At 38.0% G+C, this 22,677-nt stretch overlaps 1 protein-coding gene across 23 annotated transcripts in view; it reads left to right on the top strand.

Annotated features, from left to right (window-relative positions):
- Window positions 1-22,677, top strand: part of EIF4G3 (eukaryotic translation initiation factor 4 gamma 3) — a 343,178-nt gene that overhangs the window by 168,115 nt on the left and 152,386 nt on the right. For 15 of the 23 annotated variants that reach the window (XM_066375305.1, XM_066375301.1, XM_066375303.1 and 12 more), the window contains 5 exons: window positions 5,862-5,882; window positions 7,345-7,524; window positions 8,049-8,163; window positions 13,847-13,944; window positions 16,240-16,362. In XM_066375305.1, the coding sequence (XP_066231402.1) occupies window positions 5,862-5,882; window positions 7,345-7,524; window positions 8,049-8,163; window positions 13,847-13,944; window positions 16,240-16,362 (537 nt within the window). The remainder of the gene's footprint in view (window positions 1-5,861; window positions 5,883-7,344; window positions 7,525-8,048; window positions 8,164-13,846; window positions 13,945-16,239; window positions 16,363-22,677) is intronic. The other 8 variants (XM_066375310.1, XM_066375307.1, XM_066375323.1 and 5 more) reach the window with 1 other exon arrangement.

Raw genomic sequence — 22,677 nt, 5'->3', positions numbered from 1 at the left:
AAATTTTTATTTTTTGATTTTTAGAGAGAGAGGAAGGAAGGGAGAGACAGAGACATTGATCTGTTCCTGTATGTGCCCTGACTGATGATTGAACCCACAACCTTTGCATATCCAGGCGACACTAACCAACCGAGCTATGCAGCATGCCTATGTAGTCTTTTAGAGATAGATATCTTTGTCTTCTGATAATTTTAGAGAGTAAAGTCATGAGGAATAATATAATTATCAGCATCTTCAGAAAGCATTTGTCATTAGTGTTATTGGACAGAAGTCTTTGTGTAATGGTATAATTCCTACATTATTAGAACAATTTCCCAAGAGTAGTGCTTTTCTTCCGGCTTCTAAAGTGTTTCTATGAAAGTCATCAACCATCATTACCCTAAGTTCACCCTCTATTTTGGATCTGCCTAAAGTACCACCTCAAATGAGAGCTGTCACCTTCTTCTGCCATTCTCCTGGCATACTAGTGGGCCATTGAAAGATAATATATTTAATCTGATTTCGAGACAATACTTACATTGTACATGGTTCTTTTCTACCTAGCCCTAGCGTTTTCATCAGTGCTTGGATTAATAACATGCCTGTCACATTGCTGACAGTCTTGTAATTTTGACATTGTGTGCTATATTCCAAATTTTAAAAAAAATGTGCATTCTGAAACTGTGGGTTGAAATTTTAAATTTTATAGCAGTTACTGGCTGTCAGGTACTACTCTAAACACTACATGTATATTTTTAGCTTCACAACAAAAACCTCTCACCAGAAATATTTTCAAAGAAACAAACTTTACAAGAGTCCTTATGTGAGCTTCATAACATGACAAGAGTATACATAGAAATGAAGAAAATGACTTATTGCCAGGTTATGTATGAAGATGTATGAGTTTTAAGTGATTGTAATTCAGTACCAATCAGTAGTAAAATGAGGTTGACAGAAGAGCTCCTATGATTCTTAGTTTTACTAATGGGAACATAGTTAACCAGAATAAGAGAGAGATACTGCTTTTTCATTTAGACCCCACCTGGATATTTTTGTTTGATTCTCAATTTAGTGACACTTTGAATAAGGGAGCAGATTGAGAGAGAAGAGTAAGTTGCTCAAGGAATTCAAAATCTTGGTTAGGGGGACAAAGGGTAGAGGGTAGCTGTTGACTTGAAACAAAAAGAGAGTAGTGTGAACGTTGGCAGTCTTCAGCTAACTTAGAGGTTTGTCACTTCCTGAGAAGGATTTGACTTCAATGTGATTTTAGGTGTAGACATTGGACTAGAGCAGTGGTAGTCAATCTGGTCCCTACCGCCCACTAAGTGGGCGTTCCAGCTTTCATGGTGGGCAGTAGTGGAGCAACCAAAGTATAAATAAAAAGATAGATTTAACTATAGTAAGTTGTTGGTTTTTTTGGGGGTTTTTTTTTTTTTTTTTTTGTATTTTTCTGAAGCTGGAAATGGGGAGAGACAGTCAGACAGACTCCCGCATGCGCCCGACCGGGATCCACCCGGCACGCCCACCAGGGGGCGATGCTCTTCCCCTCCGGGGCGTCGCTCTGCCGCGACCAGAGCCATTCTAGCACCTGGGGCAGAGGCCAAGGAGCCATCCCCAGCGCCCGGGCCATCCTTGCTCCAATGGAGCCTCGGCTGTGGGAGGGGAAGAGAGAGACAGAGAGGAAGGAGGGGGGGTGGAGAAGCAAATGGGCGCTTCTCCTATGTGCCCTGGCCGGGAATCGAACCCAGGTCCCCCGCATGCCAGGCCGACGCTCTACCACTGAGCCAACCGGCCAGGGCCGTAAGTTGTTTTATAAAGATTTATTCTGCCAGACTTAGCGAAAATCTGACATAAAGTACTTGGTAAGTAATTATTATTATATGCTTATGCTTTAACTTGCTGTAACTCTGCTTTATAAATTTTATAAAGTAAAGTTACTTCCCTACTTTATAAATCACCATTACTGTGGAACCGGTGGGTGGTTAGAAAATTTCACTACTAACAGAGATACAAAAGTGGACGGTAGGTATAAAAAGGTTGACTATCCCTGAACTAGAGGTTAGATGATACAGAGCCAGTAGAAAGACTGTTGCAGTGTCAAAACACCATTCAACAATGAAACGGAACTGTGTCTTGAGTTGCTAATGTTTCGTAACCCCAAGGGCATCTTTATTATATGCGACTTAAGTGTCTGTTTGTCGCCGATAGCTTATTGGTTGCTGGCGTAACTGTACTAGCCAATGGGGTAAAGTTGCCACGGCTGAACGCAAATTGAGCGGGTCAGGGGGAAGGTGAACATTTGTTTGCATTGGCAGTCACCTGCTTTTGAAACAATTTAAGGCTGAATGCAAATTGAGCGTGTCAGGGGGAAGGTGAACATTTGTTTGCATTGGCAATCATCTGTTTTACATAAAAACTACGTCTTAACGTAATTTCTTTTAAGAATGCCTCATAGAAAATACAGCACTGAAGAGGAGAGTAAAGGAGCTAAAGCTGCACAAAAACGGCTTTCTCAACAAAAAGAAACCACTGAGCAGAGAAAGACAAGGCTTGCTTCAGTCGCAGAGCAAATGCGTCTTTCTCGGTAAAATGAGACTGATGAGCATAGAGAAACAAGGCTTGCCTCAGATGCAAGACAAAAAAGCCTGTCTCGACAAAATGAGTCCCTTGAACAAAGGCAGGAGAGAAATGCAAAAAAATGACAGAGTAATGCTTACCAAAACGCAAAAAGGATTAAAACATATTTAAATCACCTTTATTTATTGAGCTAGCGGTGGCTCTTAAGAAATGTACTGCCAGTGGTTTCCTTCATTGCACTCTACTTTAAGCAATTAAGCAAGTAGAAGGGGGGAAACCCCGTGGGGCACTAAGCAAAGGGGCATCCTCGCCGCCTGCCCTGGGTAATTCAGTTTGAATTAGCAGACACCTTTGCACAAATCATTTTAATTACAATTTATAATATCTAGAACAGCGGTCATTTCGTATGACTGCCGGGCTTTCTAGTGTCATATAGGAGATTCAAACTTTAGATATATGGTTAGACTTAATGGCCTGTACTGTCCTTCCAGCTGGAAGAGTTTTACTCTTTTAATGATTCTACGTCACTCAGTGGAGAGGAAAAGGGATTCAAAAGCATTGCAAGCATTTTGGGAAAGCCCATTCACATTCACACAGTCTTTTTGGCAACCTGTGGTTTGCCACTGTGCCCACCCATCGAATCCTAAATCTCTGTATTGCTATTAAATCTAATTCTTTACAATTGAAAGTTTTGGAGGGACTACAAAAAAGAGGCTCCATCTCTTATTTCTTTGCATTTCCAGCCATCACAGCCTTTCTAGTCCTAGTGGGGGTGGGGAATGGGACACTTTTTAAAAGGGGGATGAGGACAAGCTCTAAATAGCCTGTCTTTGTAGAAATATTCTGTGTTAAATGTTGTGTATCAAGGATATAAAAGCATATGAACAAATTTCAATTACTTTAAGAGAGATAAAGAGTTGGAGTCCTGTAGGCAGAAGAAATTTTGTCTTCCTGAATAATAAACAAATTTTATGAAATAACTGGTGTAGCATATTTTTTTTAACTTTTAAAAAATTGATTTGAGAGAGAGAGAGACATTGATCTATTCTTATATGCGCCCCAACCAGGGATCAAACCTGTGCCCTCTGCACTCTAACCAACTGAGCTATCCGGCCAGGGCTGTAGCATTTTTCTTACTGGGAATCATGGTTGAGGGTTGTTTCACCCATTAGTATAGCTGGATCTTGCCACATCCCTTCAGCTTTTGAAATGATTTTTTGACTGAGCACATTTCTTTGAAAATATGAGGCGTGTTCCATTTTTATAAAAGGTTAAATGTGTAACAGTTAAAACTATAGACCTAGAACCTGACTGTATTTAAACTATAGGTGGGAGTCTTTTAGAATGTTACTTAATCTTCTTTTCCTTCGATTTGTCCATCTATCTAATGGGGATGTTAATAATAGCACTTGCTTTAGAGGTTTGTTGTATTGTTAATATACAGCATATATAAGTATATAGAGTGGGACCTGATACCTAGCTAGGAAGTGCTATATAAATCTAAACCGTTATTTAATGTGCCAATATGAATACATTTTTCTATTTAGCTTCAAAGCTGAAATCTTAGTTAATAAGTTATTGTATGTTTATATACTGACAAATTATGTGTTTTTCAGTGGCTCAGCTGTATGTTAATATTAGGAGTATCATTGAAACACTTGTTTCTCTTTAAAAGCTGAAGAAAAGCCTTAACACTATTCAGAAACCTTCTTGAATAAGATGTAACCTCCGTTTTTCTAGACAGGCTGGTTAAAAATTCTAGTAGAACATTGGAAAATAGTGGTAAGAAAAGTATGCACATATGGTGAACTATTAAAATTGTGGGAAAACTTTGCCCACATTTTTCTTGGTCTGCATAAGTAAATGGGTTAGTTTCCTCTCTCTTTCTTACCATAACCCCATGTTTTTTTAGCCCATAAGTACTTTGAAAAATTTGATGATAATATAGCTATAGTGGATCATCATCTGTACCCCTTTGATACTCTCCTTGTCTTGGCTGCCCTCTAGAGTTGATGAAAAAGTTATTATGGGATTAACCTTTTTATCTACTGTGTCTAACATCTGTAATGCTCAATAAGTTAAGCAGATGAATGTGACTCTCTCCTTGAGGCTTTTAAGAGTTTTGTGGCTCCTGATACATTAAGTTATAAAAATGATTGTTTATTCCTGAAATGTTCTTGCAACTCACGTACATTGATGAATAATAGGTTCTTTTGGCTATGTTATTAAGAAAAGTGAAGTTTAGTGTGAAAAGTTTACTAGTTCAATGTCCCTGGTTGCAGCCAACAGAAATTCTTAAGAGTCTGTCACCAAAATTGTATCAGTGGAGATAACTAGAAGACTATTGCTCTCGTGTGACCCAGACCAGGTTTCTGTGTTATCAGTTTCGCCTTTTGTACTTTCTTTTCATCTCCATCAACTACCCTGTGTGGTCTTCCCCATCTGGTTTCTTCATTCACTCCTGCTATACCTTACTGTCTATTGCTTTTAAGTGACTTAACCTCTTTAGTGCTTTTTTTTCCCATGGGGTATGAAGGCTGAATGGGAATGAGCCGGACACTGGATCCCAGTTCTTCCAGTTCAGCCCAAGATGTGAAATTACTCCTTCTACCACCTGTGGGTAGCTCAGTGATTAACAATAGGACTGAAAAAGACTTGAGTGGGCCCAAAGGACAAAGTTCAACTTTGCCTTGATTTGGACCAATAGCAACACATCTGGAATTGTGAGGCAACTCAGATTTTGGAGCTAGAGCACATAATTAGACTGTTATTATATTTCCTTATTTTAAAGCTGTAAGTGGCCTCTTATATGCCTGGTTAGTCTAAAAGAGCAAGTTTCTGTCATGAGGAGTCTAATATGTTGCAAACTTTAAAAATGACAAATTGCACTTTGATTATTAGCTCTTATCTCTGTTGGAGCTGGAGAGTGCATCTTAGGCTAAATAATGAGTCACATAATGGCCATCCATGAGAGCCAAGAGCAGGAGTCAGTAGTTCCAACTGCACTTGTGCCATTAAGCAGACATTTCCTTTCGAGCTGTTGTAAGTGTGGCTACTATTAGAATAATTTTTTTGCCACTGGATTTATTTTCAATTAAATGTGACTTGATTCTTTAATTCCATTGGTGCTTGAATTCTCAAATGGAGAACTGTCATTCTGATTTTCTAATCTTCCTTCTCCTGTTATTACTAAATAGATATTTTTGTTGAGCTGCATGCTATGTCCTGCCCCTTCCTACTGATCTGTAAGCTTTTCCATTGGCTTTCTTTCTGTTTCCTGCTGCTTTCTTGCTTCATAATTGAAGGGAGGATTCAGACCTATCCAGGTAACAAACTACTGGTTCTGCATGGCCTCTTTCTTACTCTATCCCATTATGATTATTACAGTGAGATTGATTGCTGCTGAATTCACAGTGGGAATTTAATATTGGCATATTGTCTCAAGACTTTTAAAAGTCTGCACTGAGAACCATAAATAACCATAAGTACTGGTTGCCATTTGAGAGATTTGTATTCTGCTCTTCCAGGCCATTCTTAAGCCTGTCTAGATCCTCCATTTAAAAAAAATTTTATTGATTGATTTTAGAGAAAGAGGAAGGGAGATAGAGTAGATAGACAGAGAGAAGAACATTGATCGATTTGTTCCTGTATGTGCCCTGACCAGGGATTGAACCTCCAAACCTCTGTGTTTTGGGATGATGCATTAACCAACCCAGCCAGGGCTAGAGTCTTCATTTTTATTGTAAACCATTTGAGAAAGCAGCAAATTTGGGTTAATTTTAGAATGCGGTTGCCACTTTTTGAAAAGGAAGGCTTTCCCCATCATGGGACAATAAGCATGCGACAAGCTACAGATAGTTTTAATTTAACTTAACCCTGATAGACTGAAATGAAAATTTTTTATTTTTCATATTTTATTTTTTTTATATTTTCTGAAGCTGGAAACGGGGAGGCAGACAGACTCCCGCATACGCCTGACCAGGATCCACCCGGCACGTCCAACATGGGGCGATGCTCTGCCCATCTGAGGCGTTGCTCTGTTGCGACCAGAGCCACTCTAGCACCTGAGGCAGAGGCCATGGAGCCACCCCCAGCGCCCAGGCCATCTTTGCTCCAATGGAGCCTCGGCTGCGGGAGGGGAAGAGAGAGACAGAGAGGAAAGAGAGGGGGAGGGGTGGAGAAGCAGATGGGCGCCTCTCCTGTGTGCCCTGGCCGGGAATCGAACCTGGGACTTCCGCACACCAGGCTGACGCTCCACCACTGAGCCAACTGGCCAGGGCCTGAAATGAAAATTTTTATGTCCAGAGAGATTCTTGTTCTAAATATTTGAAAATGATGTAATGGTAGTTTTTTAAGGAACTACTTTTAATTTTTAATAAGTTGATAATAAGACACCCATCTTTATGAAAGAATCAGTGTTTTTATATAGGAAAACAACTTTTAGGGAGACACCAGCCACCCCTTTTGTTATATTTTATCATATATTTAAAATGATGAGTTATGGTATGGAATTTTTAGTTTAAATTAGTCAAGACTTCATTGAAAAAATGAGACTACTCTCCTGTGTTCAAATGTGTGACAACATGATCAAACATAGTGTAGTGTGACTGATATGGAATACTTTTGTGAACTCAGCCATGGACAGTTTAATCTCTATTCATGTATATTGTGTTTCTAATTCAAGTTGATAAGATTTTTAGTGGAAAGAAGGAGAAAGTGCAAGATAGTAAATGTACGGATGCCCCTTTGTAAAAATAAATAAGAAAACCTATTTTCTCCCTTCCCCAGTTTTTCCAGAGGCCTCAGATACAGCCTCCTAGAGCTACCATCCCGAACAGCAGCCCCTCCATTCGTCCTGGTGCGCAGACGCCTGCTGCCGTGTATCAGGCCAATCAGCACATCATGATGGTGAACCACCTGCCCATGCCGTACCCAGTGCCCCAGGGTCCTCAGTACTGTATACCACAGGTAAAGTATCTCTTGGGGCCATGCGGTCCAGCAGAGTGGAGATTAACCCACGTTTTCATCAGAAGGAGCAGGGAGGGCCGCTGATGGCATTAGTGTTTAGTTATGTGTGAACTTTTGATTGGTCAGCAGGATAGCCGTTCACCTCTCTAGTTAAAACTTTCTGAGATGACACAGAAACTGTTTTTATCTCCTACCTTTCTTCCCATCCCTTTCCCACAACCAGCTGCTCTAAAACAGACTCAGTAATTAAGGTGTTCCTGCTGTATCATCAGTGTCAGTGAAAGCCACGAACCTGAAATAATTTTTCAGTGTGCTAATGTCTGCCTGTGCACTGACTTGCTGCGTGGCTTTACCTAAGGCCCACCTCTCTCTTCGTCTTCATTGTATCTTGACGGCAAGCAAGCATTTTTACTATGTTTAATCAAGTGGCTTCACCTCACTTAAATGATTTTTTATACACACACAACTTTATTTTTTCATAGTAAGTTACCTTCATATTATTTATAAATGTTTATCTCTCCTAGTACCGTCACAGCGGCCCTCCTTATGTCGGGCCCCCTCAGCAGTATCCAGTTCAACCACCGGGTCCAGGTCCTTTTTATCCTGGCCCGGGACCTGGGGACTTCCCCAATGCTTATGGTAAGTATGAAAAATTGAGCAGTTTCTGCCTGTTTGTTGTGCTTAATCCATTCTGTTGTTTGGCACATCAGTTTAGGCAATGAGGTTTAGTGGTCAAAGTTATTTGTAGATGAAGTGTTCCAAATAGTTCTGACCTGAAAACTACTTCTTAGAGAAGTAGGCTTTCAAGGAAAGAGTATTTTAGAAATGCATTTAGTTAATGATACCTTCTGAAGGAGTTGGTAATTCTGTTGCAGAGAGCCCATGGGTGGAGGTTCTGCTTTCTGCTACCAGCTCATCATTACCTAGATTTTTACTTGAATTTTGCTAATGGCGTAAATATACCTTATCTTCCTTCTCCAAGAATTTACCACCAGTTACCAAAACATTTGTTAATGTTTCCCACTTAGAATGTAATGTCCATGAAGGCAGGGAGTTTTCTTTATCTCACTGCTGTATTCCCTGCCACCCAGAACAGTGACTGCCAGATGGAATGACTGAATATAACAGTCTACCTGTGGTTCCTTTTCTGTAAAATTAGTATAAGATCTATGTTATGGGGAGGTTTTAAGGAATACTTAAATGAAAATGCCTTGAAAAATTACAAGTGTTCTAATGTATAGAAATAAGTGCCATGTGTATATTATGTATATGAACCAATACCAAGGAGTAATAAAAGTAATTTATTTTATTCAATAAATTTCTACCATATACACTTGTTTTATTTCATAGAAAGTGAATTATAAGGGATAAAATCAGCAAATACTAGAAAAATTAAGCTTTAAGATTCTATAAGTATTGTTCTTTTTTACTAAAGGACATACTACAATTTTAACTTGTTCTTTCAAGATGATAATCTAGTATAGATAAACATGTAACCACTAATCAGTTTCCTAACATTAGGATTTAGTGATTTAATTAAGAACATTTACAACAGAAATGATTAATATTAGAATAGCCCAAGAAAGTTTTCCTTAGGTTTTTATGTGAAACAGGAAAAGCAACCAAGTGTTACTTTTTTTTTTTTTAGTAAACAGACACCCTTTCTATTACCTTGGTCAGTATAACTTGTGAAACCACCATTTTAAAATTATATACTTCAGTTCATTAAATGTTTCACATATATTTATTTAAAATGGCTTTATAAAGTTGTATTTTTACTAAGAAATATTTGATATTTTTAAAACAATAAATGTCACATATGTGAGTTTTAAAGTAAAATGATATATGTGCATTACCCAGCTTAGACAGTTGCCAGTACTGTTGAAGTGTTCCATATATACCTTTGAGAAGCATTGATCTGTTTTCTACCCATTTATGTACTCACTGGTTGATTCTTGTGTGTGCCCTGACCCAGGGATCAAACCCACAACCTTGGCATATCAGGACAATTCTCTAAGCAACTGAACTACTTGGCCAGGTCTTCTTAGTTCTTCATGATACAGTTTGCTCAGAATACTAATCCTTCACTCCCTTACTTGGTTTAAATCTTGAACAGTCATTTTCAAAGAGTATTCTTACCTTCACTGGAATTTAGTAAATAAGATCATATAATTCTTTCACTGTTTCTATAGTGTTGAGGAAAGATAACTGTTGAATGTATTTTAGTCAGTGTTACTTTTCAGTTTTTCTCTCATCGATGTTTCTTGAATATTTTAATGTCTGTTATATCAGAAAAATACCTCATAGAGACTGAAATCATTTCCAGCCATCCTAAGGGTGTTATGGCCCAAGATGAAAAATTTTAGGTTTGGGAGCAAAGGTGAATGTATGGTTAGTGGTGTCAGTGATGTTGAGAAAGAAAAAGAGATTGAGAATTTACGGTGGTAGAAGGTTTCGTTCTCCATTGCTTCAAATCAGTCTACACTCCTTTTTTCTCACTCTGCTATGTCATTTTTCTTTCCCATGTCAGCTTCCCACTTTTCCTGTGTCTCTGTGGGGCTTGGGTACTTTATTCAGCTCATAAGAGCTGAGGGTGTCATTGTTCCCCAAGACGTGGAGATGGGAAACGTTTTGGCATCCCAAGTTGAATTTGATTGTGTTTTTGTGGAGTGGTAATACTCTGTTAGGTGATGTGGTTGTATACCAACATTATTATTGTTCTAGGTATACCATGGGACAAAGAGATTTTTAGGTACTGACTTGCATATTAATCACTGTATTTATCTTTGTTTCTGTGGAAAATTCATGGTTTGAAAGGTTTCTGGAAGACTTGTGGTGTGTAAGACATTGTGCTTCAGTATTTATGGAATGTAGATGTTGAGATATTCTCCTGCCTTTCAGTATCTTATAGTACATTTGTTTGATGTTTATGCTTGGGATTTGACCAATGAGAAGAAATATTGACTAGACCAGTGATTACCAGATCTTTTAATATTCTGGGAAAATACAATAAATATAAAATAAAGTAAAGGAAGAAATACACAGGAGCCTGACCAATGGTGGCACAGTGGGTAGAGCATCAGCCTGGGATGCCAAGGCCCCAGGTTCAAAACCCTAAGGTCGCTGGCTTGAGCATGGGCTCATTTGGCTTTAGAGCAGGTTCACCAGCTTGAGCGCAGAGTCACCAGCTTGAATGAGATCATCAACGTGATCCCATGGTCACTGGCTTGAGGCCAAAGGTCACTTGCTTGGCTGGAGTTTCCCCTCCTTCCCCTCTGGGTCAAGGCACCTATGAGAAGCAATCAGTGAACAACTAAAGTGATGCAACTACGAGTTGATGCTTCTCATCTCTCTCCTGTCTCTTTCCCACCACCCACACACACAGGACTATTATATTTTTAATTTTGAAAATAAGATGTACAGAAAAGTGCTATTTACCTCAGTATCAAGGAAATATTTTAACAACAAAGGAATGAGACTGAAATAATTTGAAAATAGGAACAGTCCTATTCAAAAAATGTTATGTTGCTAAGCATATAGTTTTTCCTGGTTATTATTGTATAAATCTTGCCATATATCATTGATACCTTTTGTATAGACTGGGTTTGGGGAATCCCTGATCTAGAATGGGGGTCCGCAAACTTTTTCTACAAAGGGCCAGAGAGTAAATATCTTAGGCTTTCTTGGCCATGTGATTTGTGTTACTATTCAACTATTCAACTCTACCTTTGGAGTGGGAAGGCAGCCATAAGAAATAGATAAGTTACTGTATGTGGTATCTTCCAGTAGAACTTGATATACAAAATAAATGGCATTCAACTAGGTTTGGCCCATGGGCTTTAGCTGACAGAACCCTGATCTAGACAAACTTATTTTATTTCATGAATAAGAGGTTTAGAGACATTAAGTAATTTGTCTAATTTGATGTGGTATGAAAAAGATAGACATATGTTTAATAGAATCAAATGTTTTTAAATGTCCCTAACTATTTAAGAAGTTGAATTAGTTTTGAAAAGAAAACTTGTTTTTCAGAGCAGAGTGCCTTTTCTCCTGGGGTCTACAGTTGATTTAATATTTTACTAATTGGGTTTAACCTCAATATAGTGATATCTTCCTCTTCAGGTTTAACCATTTGGTATTTATAGCATGTCTGTTATTTGGGAGCTTCTGTCTTAGACATGTTGACTCTAAAATGTTTCATTAGCAGAATCTGAATTTTTTTAAGGGATGGTTCACCTTTTGGATTTTATTTCACTTAGCTTAAAAAATATGGCAAGGTGAGCAGACTGTATTGCTTCTCTAGCAGCATTTGAAACCAATTTTAGACTTGTTTTCTGAATTTTGGAGCTAGTGACATAATAGAGTAGCATAAATTGCTTATTTAAGCTCTCCTTTGAGAATAGTTTACTCACTGCTAGAGGATGGCTAAGGTTTCTTTGTCTCTTTACAGATAACTTATTGAAATCTCAGTCATGTCCTCTGATGAGATCTTTTCCAAATCTGATTCTCCAAATTTGGTTGATACCTGCAGAGTTCTGCAAATTGCACTACTTCCAAGAAATTTCCAGTTGAAAATTATGATGGTGGTGGGGACAGTGATGGTGTCACATGATGAGAGTGATAATAGAGCTAACATTATTTGGTAAAGGACCAAGGATTTTGCCTGCATCAACTACCTTCATACACATTTCTTTTTTTCTTGTTACCATGACTCAACTGTTCATGCTCTGACCAAGGCCAGTCTTCCACTTGTGCACTAGATCCCATTATGTACCCATTTATGGTTATTACTCTAGCAGTTCCCTTCTCTGTTTCTTTCCTTGTCATCTTTCTCCTTCCTCTGCTGGATTAGCCCCATTAGCATACAGGTATACTATTTCATTCCCATCCTTTTAAAATAAGTAAGTAAGGGTTTTGGGGTTTTTTTTGCAGGGCTCCATATTTTAGTTCAGATATAGCTCACTTTTCTGATTCCCATCATAGAAAAACTTTTTAGAAAATGAGTTATCTATACTCACTTCATTTTCTTTTATATAATTCACTTTTTTTTTAAAGATTTTTATTTAATGATTTTACAGAGAGGAGGGAGGTGGGGGATGAGAAGTGGTTGCTTCATTGTAGCTTTATATTGGTTGTTTGTCAAGTGTGCCTTGACTGGGCAAGTCCAGGGTTTCGAACCAGAACCTCAGTGTTCCAGGTCGGGGCTCTATCCACTGTGCCATGGTAGGCCATGTTCCTATTCACTATTGAATGTACCCTAATCAGGATGCATGCCCCCAGGCCACGGAAACAACTTTCGTCAAGGTCACTGGTGAATTCTGCTTTGTTAAATCTAGTTGACATCTTAGCGCTGTTTGGCATAGTTAAGCACTTTCCCCATTCTTGAACCTTTTTCTTCATTTCAGCCACTGCCTTCATTTTCTTTTTCATCTTTGCTGAGTTTTCTTGATACCTATGGCCTTATGGTTTAAATGTTGTCTATATTCTACTAACTTCAAAATGGATACCCGTTTTCTGACTCCAGATTTATGTCTCTTCCTGTCCATTTGATAACTCCATTTGAAGGTCTAATTAGAATCTCAAACTTTACATGTCCAAAATCAAACTCTTGATTTTTCTTTCCTCAACTCCTCTTTTCCTCCAGTTTTCCTCATCCCAGTAAGTAAATAAACAGCACAGTATATAGCACCTCTACTTGCTAAGACAAAAAACCTTGAGAGTTTTCTCTGACATTTCTTTCTATCACACACCCACATTTAATACATCAGCAAATCTGTAGGTTCCATCTTCAAAATATACAGTGTCTGGCTCCTTCTCACATTTACCCTTATAGTAATTGTAATAATATTCAAAGTTTGGAAAGTTAAAAAGTAGGACATTTGCCAAGCCTTAATGGCAGCTTTCTGTGGCAGTGGTTCTGTGTGTGTAGGGAGAAGAATGAGACCACTCCCACTCCCTAGGATGATCATATATATTTTTCTGCTCCTGTCCAAGCCCACACACAAAGCACACTTTCACAAACGCTTGTTGAGGATCATGTTGCAGGTAATGAGCCTCCAGAATAGATTTCTTAAGGCAGTGCTACAGTCTGATTAGTGTTTTAGAAAGGTAACTATAGTGGCAATCAGCAGGGATAAGTTATTTATTTGTTTTCATATTGGATGCTAAAGAAAAGGTAGCATGATTTGGGAATCATTCCTTGAAGAATGCTTGTTTTTGTTACTTTTTTCAACTCATGGTACAGTGACACAGTACCATTAATAATAGTCTTTATAGTGATAAAAATAACTGAATGCTTCTTCTTATTTTTTTAATTCTTTAGGAACGCCTTTTTACCCAAGTCAGCCAGTGTATCAGTCAGCACCTATCATAGTGCCTACACAGCAGCAGCCCCCTCCAGCCAAGAGAGAGAAAAAGACAGTAAGAGATCTTTATTAATTTTTCTTATTTTAAAATTGAATGTCCATTCACTTGTCAAATAAGTTTACCCTCAGTTGTAATCATTATTCTCGGTTTACAAATGACTGCCATTTTTTGCTCTTTTATAGCCTTACTATTAGACTTAGGGGATTTGTGTGGGCATTTAACTAGAAGTTGCAAGTACCATTTGATGTTAATCAGTCTTCAACAGCCACTGAGGTAGGCATGCCCTCCAGCTTCAAAACTGGGAGGGTTTAGTCAGCTAAATTCTCACTGAGTAGGAGGAATTTGAGGTTAGTTCTCACATCCTGATTGTCCGTTAACTCTAGTCCTAGTCAACTATGCATCCAACTGTGAACTGATGGAAAAAATAGCACAAGAGAAAATAAGCAAAATGTTAAGGACAAGAAAAATTCTTCCTGTGAAAACAGAGAGCAGTAGAAAATGTATTCTAATTGTTTTTAGTAAGTTATAGGGGCTTTGCCTCTGTCTAGTGAGGTAGGCCCAAGAAAATTAGAGTGTAGTCGTAAAATTCACATCTTAGAATGTTTTGAAAAAGAGTGACTTGACAATCTTTTATTCATTAGAATACTCAAAATGGGTGATGTTTATAAGAGACTCTTGTATTCACACAGATAAGATGGATGATATGACATCATAGCAATACTCTTGAAAATACTCTAATAAAAATTAGTGAAATTGAAAACTTTGCTTCTTTATTATCAGAAACAAATTACTTTGTGCACATGTCCTAATAAACAGGACATGCCACTGTATCATGACACTAAAGTTGGGAACCCATGCTTTGGAAATGTTGAAACAGCATGGTAGATGTTGGACTTTTAAGATTCCTTTCAGAATGTAGAAAAATTAATAAAGGAGATAATAAAAATGGAGGACAGTAATAATAGATGTTACTGAAGAAGAAAGAACAAATGAATTAGAAGTAATAATTAAAACTATATTAGAAATAAACTTTCAAGCCTGAAAAAGTAGCTGATATTAGAAATCTTACTGAAGAAACTACTTCCAAGAAAGCTTTGAGATCCTGATGGTTCTCTTAGTGAATTACTTGATCAAGGGCTACTTGTGATTAAGCTCTGAAGGTAATGACAAGCCTTTGTATTTCAACACTGGAAGACCTAGACCCAAGTACTCCAACTCGATTATAGAACCACATCCGTAGACAAATGTAAGCTTAAGTAGCCTTACAGAATTAGAAGAAGCCCAAACATATTGTTCTACATCTTGCATCTTTTCACTTATGTAAGTGTATCTTGATGAGCATTCTATATCAATACATGTAGATCAATCTTTTTTTTTTTTTCCTGAAGCTGGAAACGGGGAGAAACAGTCAGAGACAGACTCCTGCATGTGCCTGACCGGGATCCACCCGGCATACCCACCAGGGGGCGATGCTCTGCCCCCCCGGGGCATCGCTCTGTCGCGACCAGAGCCACTCTAGCACCTGGGGCAGAGGCCACAGAGCCATCCCCAGCGCCCGAGCCATCTTTGCTCCAATGGAGCCTCGCTGCGGGAGGAGAAGAAAGAGACAGAGAGGAAGGAGAGGGGGAGGGGTGGAGAAGGAAATGGGCGCCTCTCCTGTGTGCCTTGGCCTGGAATCGAACCTGGGACTTCTGCATGCCAGGCCGACGCTCTACCACTGAGCCAACCAGCCAGGGCCTCAATCTTATTCTTTCTATTGGCTATTTGGTATGTAATTGTAAGGATATGGCATATTTCTTTGGTTACCATGTTTTTTTATCAGCCTTTAAGATGTTTCTGTATCTGCTTCAAAAAATAACATTGCAGTGAAAATACTTTACACAAATGTATAATGTTTCTACAACATAAATTTCTCTTCCTAGATCCTAGCATATGTACATTTTTCATTTTGTCAGAGAACCATTTAAAGCCTTTAAAACGTTATTGTACAGAGTAACTTCCATATTTTAAAACTACTTTATAAATCTTGTCTTATTTTAAGCATTGTAAATAAAATCAGTTTGTCAATGCTTACAAAATAAGCATTCATACTTTGCCTTTTTGATCTAGAAATTCAGCCAATTAAGTCTCCTTTAGCTTAATTTAATTAGTTCACATCAGAACTAATGGCCTAAATTTCTCTGATTAACCCCATATGGTTCTGTGATTGAAATGAAATCAAATGTGATTATCAGCTTTGACATTTGACAGGTTTTCCAGTTTTGCACCTTTAATACATTACATACCTATATATAAATCTGCTACATAGACACCTATCTGTAAATATGACATCTTTTTGTAACCTTATAGATAAGAATTCGGGATCCCAACCAGGGAGGTAAAGACATAACAGAGGAGATTATGTCTGGAGGTGGCAGCAGAAATCCTACTCCACCCATAGGGAGACCCACATCCACACCTACTCCTCCCCAGGTAAGAGACTGTGAGTCATGATGGGCGATGGTGTGCATTTGTTCACTAACCTCCACTGAACTTTTTTTTCCTATAGCTGCTGTCTGTACTTTCCATTTCTATCAGTTGTCTCATAGCCTCGAATATCTAAATGATATTTAAACAGACATAATTTCTCTTTACAAATTTTTATATTTACAGATTTTTATTGCTAATTCTATGCATTGTCTTCGCATTCAGAGCATAGCTGCTGCCACTTTTCCTAATGAGGTATTGCATGATTCTAAAAGGAGCTGCATTCCCCTGAAAACTTCATCATTTAATGAGCATTTTGTTTTCAATTTGGAGCCTTAGGAATTAAATGCTGCACAGTACATTAACACAGACAGTAAGGCTGAGAATTTAAACATTTGTGTTAAACAGTGTTGTTTGAGGTGATTGTGTTACTGAGAGCATATTTAGATGCATTATAGGTACAACTCTTACCTTTTAGTATACATAACAGCTTCTTGAGTGGAGGGTATCTTTAATTATTTACGGAGGTATTAGTAAAGTATGTCAGTTAAACATCTTTATTTATTTTTTTATTTTTTACAGGGACAGAGAGAGAGTCAGAGAGAGGGATAGATAGGGACAAACAGACAGGAACGGAGAGAGAGATGAGAAGCATCAATCATCAGTTTTTTTGTTGTGACACCTTAGTTGTTCATTGATTGCTTTCTCATATGTACCTTGACCGTGGGCCTTCAGCAGACCGAGTAACCCCTTACTCGAGCCAGCGACCTTGGGTCCAAGCTGGTGAGCTTTTTGCTCAAGCCAGATGAGCCCACGCTCAAGCTGGCAACCTTGGGGTCTCAAACCTGGGTCCTTCTGCATCTCAGTCCGACGCTCTATCCACTGCGCCACCGCCTGGTCAGACAAGAATGTTTTATATTTATTTATTGATTTTTTTTTTTTTACAGAGACAGAGAGAGAGTCAGCAAGAGGGATAAATAAGGACAGACACACAGGAACGGAGAGAGATGAGAAGCATCAGTCATTAGTTTTTTATTGCGACACCTTAGTTGTTCATTGACTGCATTCCCATATGTGCCTTGACCATGGGACTACATCAGACCGAGTAACCCCTTGCTTGAGCCAGCAGCCTTGGGTCCAAGCTGGTGAGCTTTGCTCAAACCAGATGAGCCCGTGCTCAAGCTGGCGACCTTGGGTTCTCGAACCTGGGTCCTCCGCATCCCTGTCCAATGCTCTATCCACTGCACCACCGCCTAGTCAGGCTAAACACCTTTTATTTTTTTAAGATTTTATTTATTATTATTATTTTTTTTTAGAGAGAGGATAGGGAGAAAGAAATGGTGGCAGAGGCAGGAAGCATCAACTCACAGTTGTTGCCTCTTGTATGTGCCTTGACCAGGCAAGCCTGGGGTTTTGAACAGGCAACCTCAGCGTTCCAGGTCGACGCTCTATCCACTGTGCCACCACAGGTCAGGCAGCTGAGCGCTTTTTTGTTCCTGTTTATAATGTGGTTATCATGGTCTTCTAAGAGTTCACTTTTTTATTTTTTTAAAAAATTGATTTTAGAGAAATTGGAAGGGAGAAAAGGAGAAACGTCAGTAAATATCAGTTTGTTGTTTCACTTATTTATACATTAATTTGTGGATTTCTGTATGTACCCTGACCGGGGATCAAACCCATAGCCTTGATGTATCAGGATGATGGTCTAACCAAATGAGCTATCTGACTAGGGCAAGAGTTTACTTTCTTACTTTTGGAAATCAAGACATTCCAGGAGGAGCAGGAGTTTAATAAACTATAGTAGAGAATGGAACCCCCAAACTTGACAGGATTCTGATTTCCTTACTTTAAATTTTGTTAAACTTTCAAGGATAATGAGGGATTTTCTGATCTTCAAAATATCTAAAGTGGAAGCCGCACATATAAAACATAAAACGAAAGTTATTAGGAGTAGAGGGCGGCTTGCTTCCCTATCTTGTGACTGGATGGTGAGGCATTCCTCAGAGCCCAGTTTATAAACAAGTGATATGGATGATCAAATATAACTCATTTCAGACAATTAACTTACAGGTTTTAAAAGTTCTTTAAAATGTTCTTAAAAATTGAGATCACAAATACATGGGATTTAGCAGAAAACAAACAAACCTCATAGACACAGACAACAGTATGGTGATTACTAGAGGGAACAGGGGGTGGTGGAAGAGGTTATAGGGGATGAATGGTGATAGACGGAGACTTGGCTTGGGCTGGTGAACACACAGTACAATGTACAGATTATGTATTAATAGAATTGTACACTTGAATCCTATATAATTTTTTTAACCAATGTCCCCTCAATAAATTCAATAAAAAAATAATAAAATGCCATCTTTATCTAGGGTTGGGGGGGTGAACGACAAATACATGTTTGTGTTTTGGACTCCTTGAAAATCTGTGAATTTTGAGTAAGCCTAAAACTTGGGTTTTTGTGTAACGTGTTTCACTTGTAAATGATGGTGGTCTTTGGCTGTCATTTCTTTCAGTCTTCCATCATTTAAATAAATACAATATATACCATTTAGAGATTTGTATTGTAAGGTCATACTAATGATTGTTAATAGAACTTTTCACTATTTCCCATTATTTTCCAGGGATATTCTAAGTCTGGAATGATCAGGGAGGCCTTAATTTAATTTTGTCTCTGAACATAGGACAAGCAATATTTATATTATCTAATATGTGTTCTGTTAGGTAAGGGCATACTATATCAAAAATTTAGGATTGGTCATTTGTGGCAGTTAAATTTTGGTCTATATCTTTTCACATTAAATAAAATATTATTACTGTCTAGTCATATGTTTGATTTGTATTTAAATGTTGAACTTGAAAATATGTTAGTATATGTTTTGCAATTTAATTCCCTGTGGGGTTGGTTGGGTTTTTTTCTGATATTACCAAGCTTGATCCCACTCTTTTGTGTCCTTAGCCACAAAAATCCTTTGGCTTTTTGTCTTTTTCCAGGAATCATAGGTTTGAATATAAGTATATATGTTTGTGTAACCATAAAGCACATTAAATGTACATTCTTATTTGATAAAAACAATCAGTCAATAATTGTAATATTGGTACTACTTTTGAAGGTGTGACGTTATCGTGAAGCATCAGTTTATTTTACTAGTTAATTTGCAATTTAATCCAGTTACCAATCTATTGTTTATTCAAATGCATGAAATTCATAGAATGAACAAACAGCTTTTTACAGACATAGACATACTAGAAATATTTCATTTTCCAGAAATTCATGGAAAGTTGTGCACACAGAATAGGAGGGGACATCCCTGGTTAATAAGGGAGAGAGTGATTACTGCCTGATTACTGTATTGTTTTTTTAAAAAAAGCTAGAAATCTCTATTTATGTAAAAATGTGCAAATTTTGATTTTGGTAACTAATTCTACTAACAGCACTGTGCCATTCAGAGAAAACCCATTTGGTTTGACTTTAAAGCTGCTAGTTGACCAGTTTCAGCCTAATTCTAGATAGATCCCGAACCACATTCTAATTAGTAAGACTGCAGAAGAGACAAGCCTCTCCATCAGAATTTATGACTGAATAGCAAATACTGTATTGCTTTTGGCCTTATGGATTATGGGCTTTGAGCCATAATACGTATGCTGTGAATAGTATAGCCTTTCCTTGTCAGTGAGGTTGTCCCAGTCTCTCTAAGGGAGACAGAGGACACTTACTAATATATTTATATAACTGGTCCTCTTATGAAATGTATACAGAGAATTATTTAAGAACCAAGTTGACTGAGTGAGACAGAGTTGCAGCAGAGACTTGAATATGTTGGATCACATAAACCTATTAATGGTGATATAAATGAGATATAGTACCGGGGAGAGGTTTAAATCTTTGGCTTAGACATAATTTGTTTCAGGTCCTACTTCCACTTCTTAATTTTGTAACTTTAGCCAAGTTACTTAATATTACAGAACCTTAGCTTCCACATTTTAAAAAATGAGAAAAATAAAAGCTATCACATTAGAGTTATTACAAGAATTAAATGATATCACATACTTAAAATTGCTTAAGCTAAGGACATAATGAGTATTCAATAATTATTGCCTATTATCAGTATTGTAATTATTACTTTAGGAGGCACAGAAAATGGCTGAAAGAGTCTGGAAGGCTTCATAACAGAGATGCCATTTGATCTGAGTTCCCAGATTGGTATTCACAAAGTGGAAAGAGAGCTGGTATTTGGGCAGCCAGGGGTATCGTGTGCAAAAAAAGACAACACATGGAGATGGGAAATCTGATGAAAGGAGACTTGTCATTTCGAGTGATAAATTAGAAAGTCATTTTAAGGAGGGGAAGCCAGTTAGAGAAATATTCAGCAATATTTTATAGTAAGGATTATAAAAAGAAAGACCATATAATTTATAATCTAAATTGAGACAGTTTTAGAGGTGAATGGGAATGCTATTAATCATTTTGCTGGGCTAACAGGCATAAACCTGTACTCTCCAGGTAAATAGGGAGGCATGGTTCTCATAGATTAAGAGAAGGAAGGGTCAGAGGTGACTCTTCAAGCTTAGATGCCTCAATTTATAGTAGCACATAGCATGGAGCATATATGAGGATGTTTCAAGAGGTGGATAATGAATTTAATTTTGCAATCGGGCAAGCTAAGAAGAGTTAACTGGGGGAAACTGCATTGGGTTTATGTGAGGAAACAGGTTTTTGCTGCTGCTGCTGCTGTTTTGCCCTAAAGATTTTGAATTTGAGATTGTCCTGCTTCCTGTGTTTTAAAATAAGCTATGGAAGAACTCCTGGAGATTTCATATCTCAAATATATAAGAAATATACATATATGTATATCTATGCGCATTAGGATGATCACAGACAGCAGTTATACCTGATGAACATCATAGAGGACTAGAACACTTGCTGGTAGTCTCCATTCTGTCACTAAGATTTATGACCTTGGGTCAGAACATTAAACCTGTATTTTTCATCTGTATAATGAGGGATTGTACTATGTAATTCCTGAATTGCCCTTTAGCTCTTAAATATTAAAGGAGGAAAGAAGGGAAAGTTGTTTTTTTTTTTACTTTCTATCAGCACCAAAATCTCTCAGCTATATATTTGTTGTTAACAGTTAGGCACAAAGAATGTTTTTGTATTAAAAAATATACTAAGCCCAGGCCAGATGGCTCTGTGGGAGCATCATCCTGAAGCATGGGGAGGGGTTGCAGGTGTGGTCCCCAGTTGGGGCACATGCAGGGGCAGATCTGTGTTCCTCTTTCCCTTTCTTCCTCCTTCCCTCCCTCTCTCCCTCTCTCCCTCTCTCCTTCTCTCCCTCGCTAAAACCAATAGCAAAAAGAGAGAGAGAGAGAGAGAGAGAGGAAGGGAAGGGAAGGGGAGGGAGGGAGGGAAGGAGGAAAGGAAGGAAGGGAGGGAGGAAAGGAAGGAAGAAATAAAGGGAAAGGGAAAGGGAGAAGAGAGGGAGGGAGGGAGAGAAAGAAAAAGAGAAATGTGCTAAATGCTGCCTGAAAATTGTTATGAGACCTTGTAGGGTAAAATTAAGTATGTACGTACATGATGCAGTCAGTGTAGCCAAGGCTTCTAAATTGTCTGCTTCCAAAGGGATGGGGTTGTATACTAAAATCCCTTAGTTTTAAAATGAATTATGTACTGTTCTTCCTCTCCCTACTGCCTTTTGCTCTTTTTTCTTTTCTATGTTAAGAATTACTCTTTTAGTGAAACAGTTTTAATTTGGGAGAGAGTCCTATGCCATAGGGTGTAGGGACAGAGAAAAGGTTGGAAAATATCGATTGCAGGCATATCTTAGGAAAGATAAAGCCTCTCCTGTCATTTGGGAAGATTCAAAGTCAGCAGGTTATTCAGTTTTTTAAGAACCTCTTATAAACTTAATACCTGGAAACCTTATAGAATTGTAGAGCAGGGTTGTTGATTGTATCAGGTCTGTTTCCCACAGGGTTTGTAAAAATGTCTTGTCTTGAATTTTTTATAAAACCAAGGTTATCCAGCTTCAGTGCCTGTAAGATTTCCTAAAGGAAGGAAGCAAAATCTGACTTCAGGTAACTTTAGAGATACCTGATCTTTTAGAATCCAGTGGAACAAGTATGTTTTAAGTTCTTTTGGCATCCCAATAATGATCCACTTATGCGACACATTAATAACATTAAATTTTATTGTATTTTAAATGATTCTTGAACTATGTTTTTTCATAACTCTTCAACAAATTTTGTGAAAGCCCTGCTGTTATGGTACAGTGGTATGATTTTAGCTTAGATACTCTAAATATGAATCCTAAT

This window comes from Saccopteryx leptura, chromosome 3, assembly GCF_036850995.1.
Source record: "Saccopteryx leptura isolate mSacLep1 chromosome 3, mSacLep1_pri_phased_curated, whole genome shotgun sequence".
NCBI lineage: Eukaryota > Metazoa > Chordata > Mammalia > Chiroptera > Emballonuridae > Saccopteryx > Saccopteryx leptura.
The sequence above is the reverse complement of the archived record's forward strand: the minus strand, read 5'-3'. Positions and strand labels throughout refer to the sequence as shown.